General features: G+C 34.8%; 1 protein-coding gene across 4 annotated transcripts in view; it reads left to right on the top strand.

Moving 5' to 3' along the window:
* PYGO1 (pygopus family PHD finger 1) overlaps positions 1-14,516 on the top strand; it is a 29,930-nt gene extending 15,414 nt beyond the window's left edge. For all 4 annotated transcript variants that reach the window (XM_079768684.1, XM_079768686.1, XM_079768687.1 and 1 more), the window contains 2 exons: positions 4,480-4,565; positions 5,796-14,516. In XM_079768684.1, coding sequence (XP_079624810.1) covers positions 4,480-4,565; positions 5,796-6,920 — 1,211 coding nt within the window. In that variant the 3' untranslated portion in view covers positions 6,921-14,516. The remainder of the gene's footprint in view (positions 1-4,479; positions 4,566-5,795) is intronic.
* The last annotated feature ends 824 nt before the right edge of the window (positions 14,517-15,340 follow it).

Genomic DNA, 15,340 nt, shown 5'->3' with positions numbered 1-15,340 from the left:
GACTTTAATGTTTGACACTTTTGTTTATGTAACTACTTTATTATTTGACCTCTAAGACCATTGGTAATTCTTTTTCCATCAAAATTTCTAGGTATTCAGATTCAAGAACAACACATTTCTCTATTCACTATGTCAGTATATTCTGTTAAGGAAATCTACATACAAATTGTTAATGTGAAATCATTAGTTCATTTTACACAGGCTTCTGAAATCATTAGTTCATTGGTAATAGTTTTAGTCATTCCTAAACCATTTTTTTTTTAGTTAATCCTCACCTAAGGATATTTTTCCTTTGATTTTTAGAGAGAGTGGAAGGGAGGGGGAGAGATAGAGAGAAACATCAATGTGAGAGAGACACATTGATTGGTTGCCTCCCGCACACGCCCCAACTAGGGCCGGGGATCAAGCCTGCAACTGAGGTAGGTGCCCTTGACTAGAATCAAACCCAGGACCCTTCAGACAGCGGGCCGACACTCTTATCTACTGAGCCAAACTGGCTAGGGCTTAAACCATTTTTAATAAATGACCTTGAGGGACAGACTGGGTCTCACTATTAGTTGTTTACTTAGCATCTACTTAAATGAGATATCCACATCAAATTAGAATGAAAAGATATGAATTCCTTTCGTTTAAACCGGAAGTTTTCATTTTTGCCTTTTGTGAGCCATTGAGGAAGACTAGTTTCATAGATGTTGATAAACTTAGTTTTACTCAAGCAACCAAAGGGAAAATAAATAAATTGGATTTCATAAAAATTAGAAACTTATGTGCATCAAAGGACACTATCAAAGTGAAAAGAGAACTCACAGAATGGAAGAAATATTTGCAAATTATATCTAATAAGAGTGTAGTATCCAGAATATATGAACAATTCTTACAACTTAACAAAAGAGACAACCAAAACACACACAAACACACAACAACAACAACCTACCTAAAAGGCAAAGAACTTGAATAGACATTCCTTCAGTGAAGATATGTATGGTCAATAAGTACATGAAAAGTTGCTTAACATCAGTAATTATGGAAGTGCAAATTAAAACCACAATGAGGTATTACTTTAAACAAAAAGAAAGTAAATGTTGGAGAGGATGTGAAGAAATTGGAACCCTCTTCTTGTAGGAACATAAAATGGTACAACCACTATGGAAAACAGTTGAGCAGTTCCTCAAAAAGTTAAACATAGAGCCCTGGCTGGTGTAGCTCAGTTGATTGAATGTCATCCCATGTACCAAAAGCTCACTGGCTTGATTCTCCGGTCAGGGCACATGCCTGGGTTGTCAACTCAGTTCCCCAGTAGGGGGCATGCAGGAGGCAGCCGATAGGTCAGTGTTTCTCACATCAGTGTTTCTCTCCCTCTCCCTTCTCTCTCTCAAATCAGTTTTAAAAAACAATGTGGTCTATCCATACAGTGGAATATTATTCATCCATAAAAAGGAATGAAATACTAATGAATAAATACTATTGAAAGAAATCAAACACAAAAAAACACATACTGGCCTGGCTGGCATGGCTCAGTGGTTAGAGTGTATGCCCAAGCACTAAAGGCCTGCGGATTCAATTCCTGGTCAAGGGCACGTACCTGGATTGTAGCCTAGATCCCTCGCCCTGTTTGGGGCGAGTGTAGTAGGCAACCAGTTAATTGTCTTTCTCAAATCCATGCTTTTTTCTCTTTCTCTCCTCTCCCCCATCTCTCCCTTCCCTTCCTTACACTCTCTCTGAAAATCAATGGGGAAAAAATATCCTTGAGTGAGGATTTAAAAATTTTTTAAATTAAAACAATATGTGACATATCCTACCTAATAATAGACAAATATGCAAATTGACCGTACCTTCACTATGCCCACAATTGGCCAGGAGGCGCGGGGGGGCGGGACTCTGGGTGACCATGGTGGCCGATTGGGCCGGCGGGACCTGAGCTGCGGCACAGAAGGGGCCTCTGGGGCAGCGAGCTCACGTCCCGCCCTAGACCATCAAAAGCGGGGGAGCTGGGTGCCTGTCCGCTCCGGCACCAGGCCTTTCAGAAGCCTTTGCCGTGCCGGAGGCTTCTGAAAGGCCTGGTGCACCAGCGGACAGGCACCCAGCTCCCCCGTGATCGAAAGCGAAAGTGTGTAGGGGACCCTACATGTGCATGATTTAATCATGCACTGGGCCTCTAGTTAAATAAATAAAGAAAAGAAAAAAGAAAACAATATTATTTTGTTCTAGATGGCTAGCCAGAATAGTCAATACCTTTCCACTTAGAATTCTTCCTCTGTGTCTCCAGTAGGGTGTTTAAAAAGCTTTTTATTCATACTGATCTTATGCATTTTTTAAATTTATTGCTAACTAGTTTAGTTTTATTCCTGTAAATGAAAACTCCTCTATTTTATCTTTGTATATAAGAAAGCTCTTGATGTTTAATTATTAATATAATATCCAGAAACCTTGCTAAATTTTATTGTCTGTCATAGGTTTTTATCTGTGTTATTTAAGCTTCTCTAAATGGCTGCTTTTTATTTTGTTATGGGGAAAACTATCTCCAATACACTGATGTCTCTTTATTGACAAGTACCATTTGGACTACTCTTATAAAGAAAGATACAATTACTGGGCTCCTGATTCTACCCCTATCTCATCACCAGTTTATTCTTAACACAGCTGCTAATGTAATCTTTTAAAAAACATAAATCATATCACTTTCCTGCTCAAAATCCTTGAATGATCAACCGTTGTTCTTCAAATACAATCCAAATTTCTTATTATAAACTACAAAGTTCTAGGTCTTAGTCTGCTTAAGCTGCCATAACAAAATACCATAGACTGGTGGCTTAAACAACATAAATTAATTTTATTACAGTCGAAGCTGGGAAGTCCAAGATTAAAGTGCCAGCCAGTTCATTTCCTGCCGAGAGCTCTCTTTTTGGCTTGCAGTTGCCCACCTTCTTGCTGTATCTTCACATGACTTGTCCTTGGTGTGTGCACCTGGGGGAATGACATAATGTAACCCTAAGTACCTTCCAAAGGCTCCACCTCCAAAAACTACACATTGGGTTAGAACTTCAACATATAAATTGGGGGGTGGGAGCAGACATTCAGTCCATAACAATCTAAAATGATCTGGTCCCTGCCTATCTCTTCAAGAGGTATTCTCCATAATCCCTTAAAACACTTCTTGTAAGTTTTTCAAACACATAAAGCTCCTTTCCACTTAATTTTTACACATGCTGTTCTGTCTGCCTAGAGACTCTTCCTTTTGCTCTTCACATGAAAGGTTTTATATCCTTTAGGTCTCAGTTTAAATAGCCCTTTCCCAGAATCCACATATATGATCAGGTCTTCTCTATTGCCTGTCAATTCATTGGATTTATTTACTAACCTATTACAAATGTATATCTGTATATGTGTGTACATAATTTTATTCTTTTATCTAACTTTTGTATATGTTTGAAATTCTCCATAATGGGAAAATTTTCATTGATAAACTTTTTTTACTCTCTTAAATTCAGTTAAGGTTTTGCCTTGGTATACCATAATTACAATTCTAGAAATGATTTGTATATAAAGACATTTATACATGGATTTTTATTCCAGAACAGCAAAGATTTGGAAACAACCCAGATATCAGTGGGGGAAGGACCAGTTTAATGAATTCTGGTGTAAAATCATACTATGAAATACTACTCAGGTATTAGAGAATGGAGCAGTTCTATATGTAATGAGTAAGAAAACAGGTATAGATCATTGTGTATAGCGTGCATACCATCATTTGTGTCCATATGTAACCAAAAAGATACAGGGGTGGCCCTAGCCAGTTTGCCTCAGTGAATAGAGCGTCGACTTATGAACCAGGAGGTCATGGTTTGATTCCCGGTCAGGGCACATGCCCAGGTTGTGGGGTCAATCCTTAGTAGGGGCCATGCAGGAGGCAGCCAATCAATGATTCTCTCTCATCATTGATGTTTTTATCTCTCTCTCCCTCTTCCTTCCTCTCTGAAATAAATAAAAATGTATTTAAAAATATATATATACAGGGGTGGGCAAGAGGAGGTTTATAATTGTTCATATGGAAAAACATATGCAGGTTATGATTATTAAAATAGCTTTATTAACTCAAAAGAATGTTATAGTAAACCTACCCTTGCCTACCCCTTTATTATACTGGGATTTATCTGGATTATCTTTGCAAATATAGACCAGAATCTAGTAACAGTGGTTACCTCAGGGACAGGGAATCGGATGACTAAAGGTTTAAAGGCAGGATGGACACTTTCTTTTTTACTGAAAGAATAACAAAAATACTATGGAGGTAGAATGAATGACTGTTTCAGGCTGGAATTATAGGGAAGACTTTTCAAAGAACAAAGATAATAAAAATTTAGTATTGCTTTTATCTAACAAAAGTAGAAACTATAGGTAATTATAATAGATATTGCTATGATATATATAAAATGCTTTCACATACAAATGGAAAATTATCTGGATTTTATTTATTTTTAGGTGGTGATAGTGGACTGGATGGGTTAGGAGGACCAGGTGTACAACTAGGAAGCCCAGATAAGAAAAAAAGGAAGACAAATACACAGGTAAATTGACATTTTCTTATAATTGCAGTTTTTCCTCACTGATATGATCAAGCTGTTGAGGTAAATTGAAATTTGGTCATGGGACCCTGGCTGGGTTGCTCAGTTGGTTAGAACATCGTCCTGATCTGCCTAGGTTGCAGGTGCAATCCCTGGTCAGGGCACATACATGAAGCAACCAATGAATGCATGAGTGGGTGGAACAACAAATAGATATTTTTTTCTCTCAAATCAGGTTTTTAAAAGTTTAAAAAAGAAAAAATTAAATTTGGTCATGGTTTTTGTTTCCTATCCTCATTCAGAAACTAATAGTGAATTCTGCAATGAATGTATTTTCTTTTCTCTGCAGCTAATGGCTATTGCAGAATTGTAGGCCTAGAGTGTATATTGCAAGTGGGAAATGTAGGTAGACAAATTAAAATGCTTATTCTTAAGTCTAATTTTAAAGATATAGATGTCTGTAGTTCTATTACAAGACATATGTGGAGACAAGTTTAACTTGAAGTAACAGTGTTCAGCTATTATAATTCAGTAGCATGTGCGTATCATGAAGTAATCATGGTGGAGATATCTTTTGTCTATAACCTGTGGTTGTAATAAGCAATACAGGCTTTGCAGGGTTTATTCTCTATAAATTCTTTTTATGATATAGACTGTGAATAAGGATAATGTATGTACAGATGACTTTTTTCTATTTTGGCCACCATCTGTTAACCTTGTAGTGTGACTAAACTGGAAGTTTATTTTTCCATTCTGCAGCCTAGAGCTTTGGGGATAAGTTAATAGCTACTTCTTAAAGTTAAGCTAGAAAAATATTTAGATCTTGTTTATTATTTAATTTTATGGTTATTTAGGGGTATAAGAGGTATTTTTAGTTAGAATTTTAAATGAAAGATTCTAGAGTTATAAGCAAGTATGTTAAGTGAAAATTATGGTAATGAATTGTCTTTTAAAGTTAAATACTTTTGGAATTTGAAGTAACAATGGATTCATGCTCAGAAAAGCATTACTTATTTCCTTTTCTAAATGAAAGAAACCTATACATTTTATTATTACATATAATTATATATAAATATTTGGAATATAAAGGTCAAGTGAAGAATGAAATATTCATAACACTGTAAGCGAAACTTGACTAAAACTAAGTTCATAAGTGTTAAGATTTTATAACGGGATGATTTTAATGACTGCTTTGATCAAAAACATGTATTTTACTTTACATTCTCATTTTAGGGGCCTTCTTTTCCTCCATTGTCTGAGTATGCTCCGCCACCGAATCCAAACTCTGACCATCTAGTGGCCGCTAATCCATTTGATGACAACTATAATACTATTTCCTATAAACCACTACCTTCGTCAAATCCATATCTTGGCCCTGGGTATCCTGGTTTTGGAGGCTATAGCACATTCAGAATGCCACCTCACGTTCCTCCAAGAATGTCTTCCCCATACTGTGCTCCTTACTCGCTCAGGAATCAACCACACCCATTTCCTCAGAATCCTCTGGGCATGGGTTTTAATCGACCTCATGCTTTTAACTTTGGGCCACATGATAATTCAAATTTTGGAAATCCATCTTATAATAATGCACTAAGTCAGAATGTTAATATGCCTAATCAACATTTTAGACAAAATCCTGCTGAAAACTTCAACCAGATTCCTCCACAGAATGCTGGCCAGGTATCTAATCCTGAGTTGTCATCTAACTTTATCCCTGGAAATAATTCAAATTTTGCTTCTCCATTAGAATCTAATCACTCTTTTATTCCTCCCCCAAATACTTTTGGTCAAGCAAAAGCACCACCCCCAAAACAAGATTTTAATCAAGGATCAACCAAAAGTACTAATCAAAATTCCTCTGCTCAGCCACCTCACTTAAATATGGATGACACGATGAATCAGAGTAATATTGAATTAAAAAATGTTAATCGAAACAATGCAGTAAATCAAGAGAATAGCCGTTCAAGTAGCGCTGAAGCTACAAACAACAGCCATGCGAATGGGACACAGAATAAGCCACGACAACCTAGAGGTGCAGCAGACACGTGCACCACTGAAAAAAGCAATAAATCCTCTCTTCACCCAAGTCGTCGTGGTCATTCTTCTTCCGACCCAGTGTATCCTTGTGGAATTTGCACAAATGAAGTGAATGATGATCAGGATGCCATCTTATGTGAAGCCTCTTGTCAGAAATGGTTTCATCGGATCTGCACTGGAATGACTGAGACAGCTTATGGCCTGCTAACTGCAGAAGCATCAGCAGTATGGGGCTGTGATACCTGTATGGCTGATAAAGATGTCCAATTAATGCGCACTAGAGAAACTTTTGGTCCACCTGCAGTGAGCAGTGATGCTTAATCACAGGCATTAACTAAAGTGAGGGGTTTTTCCCTGTGTGTTACAGAGGTTCATTGACACAGGATTTTAATGTTTTACAATATTTTTTTTAAATGCACATGCAAAAAAGATGATTTACCTTTTAGTTTTTATTAATATTCCACTTCATTACTAGTGCAAATTTTGTATTATCTTAGTTTGCTATCTAGGATAATATTTATGGGGGTGCTTTAGAAAGTATTTTACAAATAAATGTTAGTTGTTGTTAATCATAAAAGCCTCTTGAAGCTTCAAAATAATATGTAGCAAATGTAGGCAAGTTTTGACTTAAAAGTTAGAACCACTGAAAAGTGTACATTTCAGTGCTGAACTTTGGCGATATCACAAACATTTAGTTCAAAAATATTTTTGAGGATCCATTTAATGTGGTGTTTGAAAAATATATTTTTATTTATTTCAGAGAGGGAGAGAGATAGAAACATCAATGATGAGAAAAAAATCATTGATCAGCTGCTTTCTGCACACCCCCTCCTGGGGATCAAGCCCACAACCTGGGCGTGTGCCCTGACCGGGAATCGAACTGGTTCATAGGTCGATGCTCAACCACGGACCCACACTGGCCGGGCACCCATGTAATATGTTTTCAGAAAAAAAAAAAAGTGTAGCTATAGTATAGAAGAAAACATACATTTAATCGGTGTTTTAAAAAATAATAGCGTATACACCTGATTCCTCCCTAACTAGGGTTCTTGAAATTAGTGACTTTCATGTTTCAAGTCAGTCTCTTCAGGATATGTTTGTACAGATATGAGACATATGTTAGCATATAGAAGATGCTCAGTAAGTATTTGTGGATTAACTTGTAGATTGTACCACATGAAACTGCTATTGTTAGATAAGTTGAAAATTGACTTCAGTTACTAGAGTTGATAGAAAGTGTGTTTTTAGTTGTGCTATTTAGAATTGTAACAGTATTATGCTTTTCTCTCTTCCATTTTTTTTATTATTGGTTGTTATTGTTTTCCAGAGAAATAAATAATATAATATCCTTGGGAGAATTGTGAATACTTTTTAATGCATGATTTCAAACTGAGACATTGCAAATAAAATTGGTAGAAACATAAATTTGGCTTTAGAGCACTCTGCTGACGAAAGACATTCATTGATTGATTGAAAAATATTGTTCTGGGGATATGAATTCAAAATGGAGCCTCAAGGGAGATCAAAATCCATTTTAACAAAGATTAATTAAGAGCCATGATGAAAGCTAACTTACAAACAACAGCTCAAGTCCTTCAACAGACAGTTTTTGCTATGACTTGGAGAAGTGTAAAAATGGACCTGAGAGTATCCTCTTGAAAGATGATACAGAATGGAGACAGTTGGAGGTCTATTCATTAAGATTCAGCAGAAACCCAGTTTTGGGGTGGAACATAACCTGTGAGCAGAAAAAGAAAAAAAGGATACTGTGGCAATTGATAGTAATTTATACAATGGTTGGGTGTTGATGAAGCTCCCAAACTTGCGTCATCACCAAAAAAATTCTGAAGACCATATGGTGACCTGTGAAAGGGATAATGAATCACTACTATTTAAACCCTGGTGAAACGACAGCAGCAGCATATGCCAAGAAATTAAAATTAGACCTGAAAAGTCCGATTTAAAAATTATCCTGTGGTTAATAAACATGAACCCACACTTTTACGTGACAGCACTAAGTCAGAATGTTAATATGCCTAATCAACATTTTAGACAAAATCCTGCTGAAAACTTCAACCTCATGTGTCAAAAGCTACTAAAGCAAAGTTAGCTGAATTGGGCTATTTTATCACATCCATCTTAGTCACCAGGCCTTTATACAGTGAACTACCATCTTTTTCATCATTTGGAGCTTTTTCTAAGAAATAACATTTTCCAATTGAGAAGAAGTAATTGGAGAATTTGGACATTTTAAACAGCCTAACAAATGGTGAATTTTATAAAAATGAAATATTTAATATCCTATTAGAAGAAAATTATTAATTCTCATGGTGCATATTTTGATTAAATAAAACTTATTTTTATATATAGTATTTTGATTTTGACTGTAAAAACAGCAGTTTCATATGGTACAAGGTAATATAAGTTTTTCTCCATTTACCTGTGACTAGTTAGAAGTGAGTACAAAATATTTTCAGTAGTTGTAAAATAATGTATCTTTACAGTTTTAGGAAATGAAATAATATAGACTCTAATAATCGGTACTCTTTTGTGTGGAAACTTTACCAGTTGAAACAGTCAAGTTGAAATGCAGTATTTTGGGCTGACTCTGAAATTTGATGTGTTCAGTAGCATACTTGAAGATCCCAGTGTGCTTACACTGTAGCTTTTGTTAGAGATAAAACTTTTTCTAAATATTTAAGGACTTAATTATGTTGTTCTTGAAATCCTAGTGAGTGCTGATTTTAAGACATGATGCACTGCATGCTATATGCTCAGTACTAGCATCAGATCATGATTTTCTTTATGACTGAATGCAGTTAGATATTTAGTAGAACCTTCCAATGTTTGCAGTAATTAACACTTTACATGGTAATACTTGAGTTGTGCTCGTTGCTAAAACTGATTATGCAGTCTTAACCCTCTGTTGCTTACAGTCTCAATAGTTAGTTTTGTAAAAATGAAACCACCTCTCCCTAGTTAGCCAAAAGATACTTGATTTGTAATGAAATTATTTCATTTTCCATTTCCAAGTAGTTGTCTTTAAAAACTTACAAGTGGATTTTTCTTCAGGTATTTAGGTCTTCAGAGTACCTTATTTAAATAAGGATCTGTAATTATTAAAAATAAAAACCAGTGGTTGATTCTGACAGTGAATCATAGGCAAACTATACTAGTAATCATAGCTGATGAATGTTTTCATGTATTTGCATTCATTTTCTTACGAGTTCTACCTTTGTCTCTACATAACACTAAGTCAAAAATTATCTAGATATTTTTGGTAGGAAAAGTGATCAACTATAAGAATGACCAGATAGTAATTTGTCCAATTTGACCCAAAGAAGGTGTGGCTTTTTTAGGACAAGCGATCTGCTGCCCTAAACATTTAAAAATATTCAGTGACAGAAAGAAATGTACATAGATGAAATATTCTTCCAGTAGCATTGCACCTTTTTGTTGTAATTATTTTCCTTCACTGAAAGGCCTCATTACCATCACGCACACGCACACGCACACACGCTCACACGAGGGCAGGAAATCTTGGAGTTTCTCCTACATTCTCGTTTGCCAAAGTTCATCCTGGCTAACCAGCAACAGTTAAGCTCTCCCCCTAAAGCTAGGTTACTGATGGAAAGTTCTAAAGCATCATCAGTTCCTTTATGAGAATTTGCTTTGTTAATTTCACTAGCCTTCCTGTGCACTTGCTTCTAGAAGCTACTGGACTAATACTGAAATAGCTTATAAAAGAAAAATAATTCTTCAGATAGATGGCTTAGAATTTAGATTTGTGATCAGTGCTTTCCTTTTGTGTGGAATACTTTAGAGTATTGCTATTATGATTCTTGTTATCCAAATTAGAAAATTATGTACATATAACTGAAGATTTTCTTGACTAGTGCTTATTCATAAATTAACACAATATAAAGAAATCCAATTTTGGGGTGTTTTGGAATTTTATTTTTTTATTTTTTAGACTCCTAACTCTGACTAGTGATAGGAGAAAAAACTCAGTAGAATGGGTCACCATTAAATCTGCCAACTTTAGTCAACCAAATAAGTATCAGGAGTCTTTATCCAATATTCTTTCCAACTTGTTCATCTTAAACAAATTAAGAGTGCTACTGCTTTATGTCCAACGTACTATAGTGATTGTATTTAGTTGTAAAAATATATATAAACAATGAAAAGGGAGCTCTAATTAGTTTCTGGGTTTTTTGCAGTGCATAGAGGTCTCGGATGCATGAACATTTAGGCTATTTTAGATTTTTTTTTTAATTAAAAAATTTAAAAGTATTGAGGCTCCCAAAGTTTATTTGAAAATAGTGGTTTAGAACTCTATATAAGATAATTAGATTCTTAGGGAAGCTCATAAAGGCTTATTAAAGCATGATGTAGTTAACCAGTAGTATCATGCTGCGCACTCAGCTTCTTTAGGGAACCAGTCAGTATAGGTGGGAAAAAGAAGCAGAGGTCTTTCCTTTTTCCTGATGTGATTCAGGAAGGTTAAGTTCTTTGATGTGAATGTTTCCCAGTTGTCCTCTTACCGTCCTAAACTCTCTGGTGCGATGCTATATAAGCCAACTTGCCTTTTCCCTTCCTGGATGCTCTGTGCTTTAGAATTTCATATCTTCCCTCCAATCAGAATTCCCATTTCTTTGTGTGGCTGTGGTTGACTAGATTTTAAGAGAAAGGTGTTTTCTACCAGGATGTGTGAATGAAGATCATGAAGAAAGTGGAATTAAATTTCTTTTTTTTTAAGGTTGTTTATTCAGAATGAATCTTTAATATCTAAGGCTTCAAACAAAATGATCACATTTCAGGCACCATAGAAAGCAGTATTTTTGCCGAATTGGTGATACTTTCTTGAGAGAATTTCCCAATTTCCTTTAGATTGTTGGGATTTAAAAAAGTTTCCTTTCTTCTACTTCTCTGAACTCAGAGGTTTTCTTCTCATTTGTAAATATTAGAATATCACCTTTTTATGTATTCCATTTAACCAACAGAGCCGTATGGAAGTCACACCTACGTTTTTCTGACTCTTGGTACAGTGATGGGAGTTTACAGGTACCCTTTGAGTAAAGAGGCTAGGGATAACATTAACATCTCCCAAGACAAGTGGTCTAAGGGAAATGAAGGGAAAAAAGTGGCTATATATAAGCCAAACATTAATACATCAAAAACTGCCTGTATTGAAAATTTTTCATGAAACCCAATGGATAAGTTTCATCTTTGTCATAGTTTGTCAAATTACTTGCAATTATATTAAAATGTATTCTAAATACCTGTACTTCCTTGTTCTGTAGATGATGTTGCTTGTTAGTTAAAATATCTTATAAAAGAAAGTCCTGCTTCTTATCATGATGTATGTGACTTAAATGACTGTTTCATATTAAAACTATTTCTTCCTTATGTACTGTTTACATATACCTCTTTTTGGGATATTAGTTCAGTACTTTTATACAAATCTGAGTGTGTTCCACATTGGTGACATGTATTTTTGCAGTAATTTTTTGTTTTATTCATAGAGCATGTCTAAAGTAACACATGCACTAGTGCTGTGGTCTGTTGCAAAATTACTGTAATTCAAATTGGAAAATAAAATGTTTCCAGACTTTGTCCAACATTTATTCCTATGGCAAAGGAAATTACTATGTAATACTATTTCTTATGCTGTTATGTTTAAGCTACTCTATGAAGTATGTGAAACATCAATATTTATGGAATAGTAGATGGCCTGATATCTTTGAAATAGGAGAGAGGGGTAAAATTTGGTATTAGCAACTCATAACACTCATAATACAATAAATACTTCTTAAAATTTTTATCTTTTACAGTTATAACTTACTAAAGAGTTGACAGTGCATATTAGGATATTTTCAGCCCATATGTTAAAATTATATACTAGACTTTGAACTGAATCTGATATCTTTCAACCAAAAGAGAGATCATTCACTCCACCATAACCAAAATACTAATCTAATACTAATATTCATTTATTAAGAAACTGTAGGCATACCTCAGAGATATTGCAGATTCCATTCCAGACCATACAATAAAGCGAATGTCATACTAAAGTGAGTCAAGCAAATTTTTTTGTTTCCCAGTGCATATAAAAGTTATCTTTATACTGTAGTCTATCGAGTGTGCAATAATGTCTAAAAAACAATGTACATACCTCAATTAAAAATGCTTTATTGTTTAAAAAATGCTATCATCTGAGCCTATTGGGAAAATGGTGCCAATAGACTGGCTCGACACGAGTAGCCACAAACCTTCAATTTGTAAAAAAAAAAAAAAAAAAGCAATATCTATAAGGCGCAATAAAACAAAGCACAATAAAATGAGGTATGCCTGTGGTACCATGAAACTCCTCTAATTTACTTAGAATTTGTATCCATTGATACAAGGACTTTTGATTGGTGTTTACTTTGGACTATCTAATGAAAAGATTTGTTAGTAGGAGTCAATCAAAATTTTAAAGAAAAATGTTTAATCTTGAAAAGTGTTTAAGCTTTTTAGGTGTATTTCTTTATGAATATTAGTTTAAAAGTATTCTTTTGTCATGCAAACAAGTACCCAAAAGAATTACAGTAGGTAATACTTGGCCAATGCAAATATGTATATTTGAAATTATATGCTTGAAAGAAAAAGAATGCTTGTGAGTGCTTAAACTGCATATCTTTAAAATATTCAAATTTTAAAACTTTTATCAATTCAAACGATCCTGAATTAATAAGTTTTTACTATGTCAGTGATGTATATAACAATATAAATGTCTACCTATGCTATGTTATGATATCTCTATACATCATTTTTTGGGCATGGTTGTTGTGCTATATTTTGTACATTTTATTGTCGACTATTGCTAAGATTGACATAGCAATAAATCTGATTCAGTTCTTAATATTTTTTTAAAATGCCAGATGCCATACTGTATCATTCCATTATATTTTACTTGAATACCCAATGCTTTCATGGGTCTATTTTTTGTGTTAAAAGTTTAGCATTACGTTAGGAATTTTTTTTCCTGGTGTTTTCACATGGGTTTGTTTGTATTTAAAACAGAGGTTTCAAGAAGTATTAGTATTAAGTGATTCATGAATTGCTTTGTGGAAAAATTTAAACTATGAAGTGACTAGGTTATTCCCATATTGTTTATTTTCTTTATGAGTTTAATGTATAGGCTACAGTTTTCGGATTAAAAAAAAATTGGCTTGGTAACTGATAGAATATAGCAGTTAATGGGTAGTTTGAGTGTCTAAGGGCTTCCAAGTATTAAACCAAATAATTCTCAAATCTGAATTACTTTTTAATAATTACTATAAATAGTGGTAAGCCAACTCACCATTTTTCTTTTAAAGATACTTAACTCTTACAATTTCCTCCTTCTGATTTCTTCTTTCTTAAACACCATGCAAGAATTTAAAATTGGAGTTTAATTCATCTTCTATATTGTAGGGGTTTTTTTGTTTTGTTTTGTTTTATGGTTTAAAGTATTGCATATGTCTCCTTTTTCCCCCATCGACCCCCCCCCGGCCACTCCCACCCCCCAGGACAAGCCCCCACTGCCCCAGTGTCCCTGTCTATTGGTTATGCTATACTAGTATGCATGCATACAAGTCCTTTGGTTGATCTCTTACTTCCCCCCGCCCCCCCACTCCCCCCCCCCGCACCGTCTTCCCTCTGAGGTATGTTCTTTTTGGTGTTTCTCTGTCTCTGGATCTATTTTTGTTCATCAGTTTGTTTACATTGTAGTTTTTTGTTCTGTAGAGTAGTAAGATAAGTGGAGGTTTTACTCTCAAAACAGCTCACGTTATTGTTGATCATTCTTTTCAGGGATCATGCTAAATGTCATTTGTGCATTGTATAAAGAATGTTATTTATCCAGTATTTAGACCTATTAGTAGAAATTATGTATGGCAGGCTTTCTTGAACAATATGTATTGTAAGTTTGTTTCCTACAGTGTTATGCTTCAGATTCTTTTAAATAAAGCTAGTTTTTAAAGAAAAATAACTTTTTTAATTGCTTAACTTTCATCAGACAAGTAGATGTAACAATTTTTGCTTTAGGTGGGAGATGTCCCAAGAAACATTAAGCAGAAAAATAGCATACAATTGACCAGGAATTTAATTTTATACCAAGAAACAAAACAATGTTTGGACAGGCCTTTCTATACACATATTCCCCCCACCCTGCCTGTGAAGTTTATACATAACATTGAGTCCTGAGAGTCCTTAAGAAAATGTGAACATAACACACCTCTATTTTAACCAATTAGGACTGAAGTTTTGTTAATAGGAAATGAATTGGAGAGGAGTTCCACAACCTCAGCAGCTTAATAACTCTCCCCGAAGCAGACACACCATTGTAGCAATACTAAGAATAGACGTGCTTGAGTGACAAAATTAGGCTGTCAAAAGACCTTCAAAGTGTGTTTGAAGCAACCATCAGGTGCCTTGAGTCTCCAATGAAAAGAGACTGCATAAAATGTGAAAGTGCCAACTGATACAACTTGGCTTTAGGGGTATAGAAGTGCCAATAAGATCAAATTACATCAAGATAAAATTGGAATGCATTAAAGTTCTATTTACACACATAGAAGGAAAAAATCAATAAAAATGTGTGTATCTTACCTGCTGTAGGAGAGAAAAATAATGTACAGAGACTTCTGATCAAATAACATTGTGAATTGATGCTCCAAGGCATCTATAATTTAAACTGAAATTGGGCTCAAAACCAA

This window comes from Cnephaeus nilssonii (assembly GCF_951640355.1).
Source record: "Cnephaeus nilssonii genome assembly, chromosome: 4".
NCBI lineage: Eukaryota > Metazoa > Chordata > Mammalia > Chiroptera > Vespertilionidae > Cnephaeus > Cnephaeus nilssonii.
This window is presented reverse-complemented; position numbering and strand designations above follow the sequence as displayed.